This window comes from Syzygium oleosum, unplaced genomic scaffold (genome assembly GCF_021117445.2).
Source record: "Syzygium oleosum isolate NSW1041296 unplaced genomic scaffold, Sole_v2.1 Sole_v2.11, whole genome shotgun sequence".
NCBI classification, from domain to species: domain Eukaryota; kingdom Viridiplantae; phylum Streptophyta; class Magnoliopsida; order Myrtales; family Myrtaceae; genus Syzygium; species Syzygium oleosum.
In genome coordinates this window covers 1,594,283-1,603,953 of record NW_026607495.1, presented here as the reverse complement: position 1 = coordinate 1,603,953, position 9,671 = coordinate 1,594,283, and the positions used below count along the sequence as shown (strand labels likewise).

General features: G+C 40.5%; 1 protein-coding gene across 1 annotated transcript; it reads left to right on the top strand.

Moving 5' to 3' along the window:
* Nucleotides 1-1,151: 1,151 nt before the first annotated feature.
* LOC115689340 (tropinone reductase-like 3) lies at nt 1,152-5,155 on the top strand. Its single transcript, XM_030615348.2, has 6 exons — nt 1,152-1,380; nt 2,411-2,527; nt 3,449-3,583; nt 3,992-4,117; nt 4,493-4,594; nt 4,683-5,155. Exons 1-6 carry the CDS (start codon nt 1,237-1,239, stop codon nt 4,830-4,832), a joined length of 774 nt encoding a protein of 257 aa, XP_030471208.1. The 5' UTR covers nt 1,152-1,236; the 3' UTR covers nt 4,833-5,155.
* The last annotated feature ends 4,516 nt before the right edge of the window (nt 5,156-9,671 follow it).

Below are 9,671 nucleotides of genomic sequence, written 5' to 3'. Positions count from 1 at the left end.
AATTTTTTTTTTGCTTATGTGGTTAGCAATTAGAATTCAATGCTTGTGCGGGGCATCTACTCTATGACATTGAAAGTCTAATCTTGGAGAAATCGACTATAGCTTAGGCCTAGAGCATATGCCCTTCAATACCCCCCCGGTCCGTACTAGAATCGAAATCTTCAATTTCATAAAGGCCGGCGCATCACATTTGTCGCATCATAAACTTTTTCCTCTTGTCGGGACTATAGGTCGAATCAAATACGAACCGAATATTCAATCGAGAAATCGATCGAATTGATAGATGTTACGTCTAAAGCAGTGCGAGATGTGAACAAAATTGAAGGACTTTTTTCATAGATGTTTGAGAAATTAGGACACTCGCAAGTGCCGTTTATTTCAGTGCCGTAACTTTTCAACCGATTATTTAAGAACCACGACCATTTCACTTGAGCGTCGTACTTTTCAATTGGCCGGTTCGAGTACCATAATTTTAAAAAAAAAATATCATGTCGGGTTTTCTGTACTTGTGGTGAACGTTTTCTAAGATCTATGCTACCGAAGTCATCTAATTTAGCGCAGTACGAAAGTTATGTTGCTCAAGTGATTCATTGAAAATGCTCGAATAAACTCCGTATGAAAATTATGGCAATTCCGGGATCCTTTTTCCCCAAGATTCAATAAAAAAAAATTTTGGATTAATACCATGAAAAACCCAAAACTAGTACACGTGTGACAAATTTACCCTAAATTAATTTTTTGACCACCAAAAATTCCAAACTGGTACACCTGTGATAATTTTACCCTCCGTTAGTTTCTGATAAATTTTATCGTTAAATTTTTAAGTCGGATGACACATGACAGCTTGACGAACGTACTAATTTTGGGTTTTACCTTTCGTTTGTCACAGATATACCAGTTTGTGATTTTTCATGATATTAATTCAATTTAACATTAAATTTGTCACAAATATATCGATTTGAAATTTTTTGTGATAAAAAAATTAATTTGGGATAAATTTGTGACAAGCATACTGGTTTGGAATTTTCCGTGGTATTAATTTTTTTTTTCTGGCATTTCCATTTGATCCGTTTTTGCAGTCTCTACAGTAGTAAGGACGTCCAACCGTCCCGGACGCATTCATTACACGCCACCATCCTCCGCCTTCCTGGCCCGCAGCTCCTCCGACCGATCGATACGATACGAGCGAAGGTCTCTCTCTCTCTCTCTCTCGCGCGCTCGCTGTCTGCGGCGGAGATGGCGAAGAGCGGCTCGAGCATCGGGCGGAGGTTCCACGGCAAGGTGGCCATCGTCACCGCCTCCACCCAGGGCATCGGCTTCGCCATCGCCGAGCGCCTCGGCCTCGAGGGCGCCTCCGTCGTCATCTCCTCTCGCAAGCAGGTTTTCCTTATTTTCCCCATTCTTCCTATCGTGTGCCTTGACCGTTTCTCGCTTCTCCCGAGGGTGGTTCGCGATGGATGCGCGGTGCGCGAGCTCGTGAATTGCGACGATTCCCGTGATGGGTCTTGGCGGATTTGGTTTGTCCGTGATGTCTGAGGACAGTGGTGCAACCGGGTCGCTTCTCTCAGAGTTAGTTTTCGATGGATGCGCGGTGCGCGAGCTCGTGAATTGCGACGATTCCCGTGATGGGTCTTGGCGGATTTGGTTTGTCTATGATGTCTGAGGAGAGTGGTGCAACCGGTTCGCTTCTCTCGACGTAGTTTGCGATGGATACGTGGTGCGCGAGTTTGTGAATTGCGACGATTCCCGTGATGGGTCTTGGCGGATTTGGTTTGTCTGTGATGTCTGAGGATAGTGGTACAACCGTTTTGCTTCTCTCGAGGTAGTTGTGATGAATACGTGGTGTGCGAGTTTGAATTGCGACGATTCCTATGATGGCGGATTTGGTTTGTCTAAGATGTCGGAGGATAGTGGTGCGCCTGAGTGAGCTGAGCTGAGCTGATTATAGTGATCCGCGCCTGTGTGGAACTGAGCTGAGCTGACTTTTTCGTTAGCTTTTTTTTAGCAAATGTGCTTAAAATCTGCTAGATTTGAGTTTTTTTCCAAGGAAAAGGAGCCGGGTGATGATGATTTCCAATATGCGTTGCTATTTAGCTGGTAACTTTCTCAGTGCCGTAGTAAATTACGGTTTTGTAGATCATCGCGTCAGGTTCGGTTCAATGACGAGTATCTTATTGATGGAATTCGGTCCTCGGTACAGTAAGCTTAAAGTTTATTCTATAGCGGGTGTCTGAAAAATTTGAGTTTTATATCTATTTGAAGGCACTGAACTGAATGGAACGACTTTTTCGCACTATACCCTTTTACTGCCACTTTTCTTATCTCGAAACAACTCGGAAGTCATCTATAGGTTTTTCGTGTTGATTACTTGTTCGGTGGACTGGAAGTGATCGGTTGAATTGGTTATCAGAAAAATGTGGATGAGGCCGTTGAAAAGCTCAGGGCACAGGGTGTAGAGGCTTTGGGCTTGGTTTGTCATGTTTCCAATGCACAGCAGAGGAAATCCCTGATAGACAAGACAGTTCAGGTGAGTGATTGTGCTCTCAAGCGGCTACTTTTATACTTGATCTCACCGACACAGTTTGAATGAGTGTACACGAATCTTCTCGAATTTTTTCTCTCCATACAGTTTGTATACAATCTTACATAGCTACCGGTGCTATAGCCACTAGTTAGGCTATGAATTGATGGTGGAGCTTCTGATTTTTTTTTTTGTGTTGTTTACTTAATACTTTTCGGAGAAATTGTTGAAGTATTTTGAGCATTGTATGGTCGTGACATACGCCCTCCTCTGTGATGGACCTTGCCATAGTCAATTTCCTCTTGTAGCCCTTGTGTGTGTTGCACCCTTTTTCGTGCATTAATATGTTCTGTGATTACATAGATAGTATATCTGGATGTCCCTTACATTTGGCATTGCCTAAGTTTAGATATGGTTCAGCTCTATTTTTTAGAATATTATATTGGAAGTTTTGATGAAGACTAGCACTCAAATCATGATGGTAGATAACAATTTCTCCCTGGTTTGGATGCTTTCAATCCCTAACAATATAATGATCAATTATTGCTATGATCTATTAAATATATCGTCTTAGAACTCTATGGGTAATTAAGGAGAGATAAAAAGCTGAGAATAATAATGTCCTTGCTAGTGGCCAGTGGGCTAAGTGTTCTAGATGTATGCCTTGCACCAGTGATGAAAAAAACTAGGGCAATTTGGAAACGACATCATGATATGTTAATTTGTTTAGATTAAACGGAAAGGTCAGATTCCTTTCAGGTTAATATTTCAGTTGGTTTTTTTCCTCAATGTCCTTAAGTTATGTGTTTTTGGTTCTTTGTTCCTCTCGCTTCCAGTGAAGGAAAAATATAAGATATTGCTTGTCAAGATAAGTTTTATGAAGCATGTTCTTAGGTCCTGATTGATTATCCAATGCTTTGGTTGCAGAAATACGGAAAAATTGATGTGGTGGTATCGAATGCTGCTGCTAATCCATCTGTTGATCCCATTTTAGAAACTCAAGAGTCCGTTCTTGACAAGTTATGGGAAATAAACGTCAAAACATCTATACTGCTCCTAAAGGTGACAATGTTGTGCCCAAGCATCTATACTACTGCTAAAGAGACAATTTCATTATATGATCACTTCAGAGCATTGCACCAATAAGTAGCATATGTGATGATACAGAGTCAGACTGGTAGCCAGTCTATGACGCTGTGATTAGACCTAAGTCAGCCTGCTGAGAATGTCTTTAGTCGTTGTTGTTAGTCTTTAATAATTTATAGAAGACTGTCTCTGGACGTCTGTTCATGGATTAAGGAATTATCCAATTAGTGAACCTACTAAGAACCTTTTATGGTCTCAGTACTGAGAACATTTTAGTTGGACTTCTTTCGTGGGGGCATTAGATTGTCAGAAATAGTAGGTATTTTTATTACTTGTGGGGCTGTCTGTATTTGCAAATTTAATAATTAGTTCGTGTCGAAACAGGATGCAGCGCCTCATTTGCAGAAGGGTTCATCTATAGTTTTTATCTCTTCAATTGCTGGATACCAGCCACAGGCTTCCATGGCTATGTATGGAGTGACTAAAACAGCCCTGCTTGGGCTAACAAAGGTGGGTACAATGGCATCTTGATCTTGTTCTTTCTTTTCCTCTTAGCTAGCTTTAAGAATCTTGCGTATGTGCTGCATTTCTGGAAGCAACTCGCCTGTACTCTTTATGCAAAACTTGGGACTAAAATAGAAGATTTTCTATGCTCGACATAGAAGGAACATGCATCTTATCACAAGCAACAGAATTCACAGGAAGCTGATATTTCTCTTAAAAGGAGGCATTATGGTTGGCTGGCGCAACAACTTTGTTAGCAATTGCTTTTCTATTGCATCTCAAGCAGACTTTTCCTAAAAATAGTTTTTAGGTAATTTAAAGACATGGCTAAATGTCAACTTGCAACTTGCTTATCTGCTTACTCTTTCAAGTTCTTCATAGGCCCTAGCTGCTGAGTTGGCACCAAATACCCGTGTAAACTGTGTTGCTCCCGGTTTCGTGCCTACGCACTTTGCTGACTTCCTAGTCAAAAGCGATACCATTGTAAGTACATGTTTTCCCATTCTCTCTCCCCATAGATACTTGAAATACGACTGGTCATAGGCTCATTTTGGACTGGAATGCATTGTAGAGGAGTTCTCTCGAGGAGACGACGCTACTCAAGCGGCTTGGGACAACAGAAGACATGGCTGCAGCAACTGCCTTCTTGGCATCTGATGACGCTTCTTATATAACAGGAGAAACCTTGGTGGTCGCCGGAGGAATTCCCTCTCGACTTTAGCTCATTCCAACAGTTTCTGCTCCGATCGGTTTTTCTCTCTTCCATTCTGTTATTGTAGCTTATATGACCCCCAAGTCCATCATCTGTATGGCAGATTCGAATAAAACCAGCAATAATGAGTTGATGCAGAACAAGTCAGTCGTATTGTACCCTGCCCGAACTTATAATGCATAGATATCATGCGATGCGCAATTGCAGAAAAAGCCAGGGAGCGTGAAGTATCCCGCATTTAAAGTTGCATAAAGATGTAAAGTGCATTTGTTTGACTATTGGAAACATATGAAGGGCAAGATTTGGGGGGTCATTCATTCTCTTTAGATGCATGATACCAATTCAAACATCAAGTGGTCATGTGATTTCAAAGCTTTGCTGCGTTTTCTTTTGTCCCCTTTCCCCACAGGATCTCATAGAACTTCACCTAAAGGCAACATGCTTTTACACTTTGGAATATCTGAGTACTTGGATCTGCCAAAGGTCAGTGCTTTGAAGCCAATCTAAGTAGAAATGATAAATTGAGCGAACCCGAGATTGGCTTGAACTGAGGATCGTGGACGGGGCGATGCAATTGCAGTCTAGTTAACCTCCCGAGAATCAGGATATCGAACGACAAGAAGCAGTTGACAACGCAGACAACATCAGCAGGAGAGCCTCTGTCTAATTAGTGTAATCCGTCAACCTTAACTACCCACCAGTGTTGACTCCGATTTTGATGAGCAAAACCCGACGAAACCTACCCCATTTCTTTCATGTCACTCCTCGTTTGTTCATCATTAAGAGGAAAATTTGTGAGTATCTTAAAGAGGGTCTAGTCAAAGAGTGCCAATCAGGGTGAGGCATGCATTCCCCTCCAATGAATCACCTCTGCAATTTTGGCTTCTCTTTCGATTAGAGAAGAGAATTTGAAAGTTTCGTGAGCTAGGAACTTGGTCAAGCTAGTAATCAAATCAGCTTGCACAACTTTCACATGTCTCTGCCTAACCATAAGCTTTGTCAGATTGCTTTGAGCCAGAGGAATTGAGGACTAATTTAGGAGCACTTCTGAAGGGCAAACGAGCCAGTGATGGTTTCTCTTTATGGCAATTGGCAGGTCACAGAAAGTCAGTGGTCCAAGATTAGTAGTATCCACTCATACTACTCAGTACTATACCGCACTAAAAAAGAAGCAGCAAAAAAGTAGATCTTTGTTTGATTATCCAATGAACTATCCTGGTTGACAAGACAGCCGAAATTTTGCGCTTCAAGAATCGTGAAGCATGAGGTTCGGTTCATACTTGGTGAGACCTATCAGAGAAAGGCGCGAGCGATCTATTGCTCACCTCAGGATCAGTACGAGTATACCGCACTCAAAAAGAAGCAGCAAAAAAGTAGATCTTTATTTGATTATCCCAATGAAGTATCCCGATTGACAAGACATATGAGATTTTGCGCTTCAAGAATCGTGAAGCATGAGGTTCTGTCCATGCTTGGTGAGACCTACTGGAGAAAGGCCGTGAGCGATCTATCGCTCGCCTCGGGATCTTGGATTCTCGATGTGAATGACCTGTATTCGATCGAATTACAGAAGTGCGTGTAGCCTAGCGGATAAAAAGGATTTGAGATATCACATCATGCGAACATCGAAAATGTGTTATTAGCAATTGGCCTAATTATCAAAGCCAAATCATGTCAGTCCACTCCTACCACCACTAACATAGATATGACATTAAGTACCAAGATAAGGAAAATCTTTCATGCACTTTGAGTGATTAACAACCCATGTCAAATTTAATCTCATTTTCCTTGAAACATCAATCCACTCGATTTATGTTCAAATTAATTAATATACACATATGAACTTATCTACCACTATACCTTGGTGCGGGCTGACAGTACACCAAAAAATATGATATAACATTAGGTCACGTAGTAAAATGGTTTAGCCAAAAGCGGGTCATCTGGGCATGTCAACACAATCGATGATCGCGATGGTCATTCGAATTCAGTAAAACTCGACGCAAACGTCTTTGGTACCACAAAGGACTCGTTCAAATGCGCTCGGACCAATTCACGATGTCCCCGTCGGTGACGTTTTCGTCTAGTAGACCCGACTAGCTCGTCGGGAGAATTCATATACCAATATATTATGGTGATTCTCAGGTCTATATGTGTGTGATCGACCTCTAAGAATCGCATTGACCCGGCAACTCCAATTGAAATGTTGCTTTCAAGGTGATGGATCAATGCGGGTAATACGTCATAATCTTAGAAAATTGCATGGTGAGTTTCCTAGGTGCTCAAGGACTTGGTCAAGACAACCTCGTTTTGGTGCCCGAGAAAGATCGTAGTCCCTTTCGCAGATCGTGACATTAACCAGAACGAAACAAGCAGATGAAGCTACGAAGTACGACGTTCTCAGCCTCATTTCCATGTATTTTCTTTTTGCTTGTTGACTTTTGACTTGGTTCGCAGTTCAAAGGAATCGTCGTGATCTCAGCTCGTGACAAAGTCAATTCCAACTTCGGCAACGAAAAGAAAGGAAGTTCCAAATCGATAACTCCATGGTTTAGGTATATTTTTACTTACGAAACCGTAGTTATAATATGCGGGTACTTATCGAGGATATCGTCGTCGAGACGTATCGCCGTTTAGTAATGCTAGGACTTGTCGCAAGCTAATCCGGGAATGAAAGAAGTCTGCCGATCCTTTTCTACTTCAGAATGTTCAAAAGAGAACGCCAATTGCGTTACTTAGATGACTTACCGAGACACCGATAGGACGTATATTCTTTTGCATGTGAAAAACGGTTGAGTCTAGACTTCCGAATTGGGGTCTCTCCAACGCGACGTCGGAACGTGATTATGCAAATAATTTCGATTAACTCTAGTTATTATCGTCGCACTATATATTTGATCGCCACAAAAGCTTCATGAGATTGATAACTGTATTTATGTTGTTCAATGTACTAATCTTTGAAGCGTTCAATTCAAGAACTGTACAAATCGTTTAATGTTTTGAAGAGTTTAATTAGTTGGAAATTAGAGTTTGCTTAGCAAGCAAGCATTTTTTTTTTCTTTCTTGCAGAAATAATAAAAGCATCCCATTAAAAGGAAAATGCATTAAAAGGAAAATGTTATGGAATTAAGAAGTAATTCCAAAAAAAAAATGGAAGCGTTATATATATTCCTATTTAACATTTTTTTTCTTTAGTTTATGGAAAATTGTCTAACATAATTCACCAGGATTCAAATGTACAATGCATGATGATTCTCTAAATTTCTTTTTTTTTTTTTCCACGTTTTGAATCTTAATTAGATGGAGAAAAACGATGATGATGCCATTGACCTAATGGGAGGGCATCAATCAATGTAATCTAACTCATTAAAAGGTGAATTGATTCCTTTAATGCCCTCATGATTCAACCTCAAATGCAGTAATAATGACAATGATGAAGCACTGACCTTTGTGTTTGTTGCACACCATGTTAGGACATCAATGAGTTCCTCGAGAAGGGACGATCCAAAAGTTTGCACACTCCAAAGTCCAAAGTGTGTAGTGAACCTTTCCTATTTGATTTGCTAATTTAATCATAAATATTTTAATATAATGCTTCTGGTCAATTATCCTAGAAACCACTAGCATGAACACCGGACAATCGGTGTGGACAATTTTTGTAATTTTTTAAAAAATTCTAATTTTTTTTTTCATTTTTTCTTTTCTTTTATTTTCGACTGTAGGTCGGCAACCCTTGCCGACAATAAGTTAGGGCATTGCGGCCCAAAGCTCGAAGCCCATCACAGTGAGGGCTCATGGCCCCTTTCCTAGATCCGGCGAGGGTCGCAACACCCTCGCCTATGGCTGACTACTTCCGCCGGCCACCATTAAGGCCACGAATCGGTGAAGGGAAAAAGGAAAGAAAAAGAACAAATTTAGAAAAATTACAAAAATTAAACACATCAGTGCCGGCCATACCGTGTAGAATGGTCGATCGGCGTTCGCGTTAGTGATTTCTAGCCAAAATTAGCCAAAACGATTACATTAGGAAATCGTCCAAAAGCTTAACTAAACTGGCCAAATTGAAAGGTTAATGACTGAATTGATTTCCCTACAATAGCTTTATGTTTTTTTTGTAATAATTCTCTCAATTCGGTTAAGTGGTAAGATAATTGAGACTTTATACTGTCAAAATCAGCGGGTCTGCTCGCTGCCTACACCACGCAACGCAATTTTTTAGATCTGGTCACAAGCAAGTAAATTTGCATTCCTTGTTTGGAACACGGATGGCTTATTTTTAACTAGCTCGTGAATGTGAATTCAATCTGGTGTTAGATAATCGAAAACCACAATCCTAGAAAGCTATTTCCAATATGGATCGATCAGTGTAAAGTATTATTATTCCATCGGCATTTTGAAAATCAAACCGAATTGTCATGTTCAATCTTTTGTACTATTTTTTTTTCTATTTCTATCGGTTTTGGCAAATTTTCCCAATTTGGCCTTATACCACTTTGGAATTCCAATCCGATCACCGATGTCAAAACCAACACACTCATTTCACATATCAAGGGACTACCGAAAGCGTCGACTCGACAATTAAAAGTCTAACGGGAATTCCATGTCCAAAACTATCATCTAGACTTATACTAACCCCATCAAATTATATCGAATAAAGAAGTACAAGAACGAGAAGCTTCAATACATACATCACGCATAGTACTTGCCTATGATATTTAATCCATGAAATTAATCAAAAGTATAGTAATTTCTTCCTCAATTGGTCTCCGAGACTTCCGCCAATTGTCCCCGCAAAACTCGTACACGCAATTATTGATTAGGACATTCAATGAACTCGATTGCCCCCAA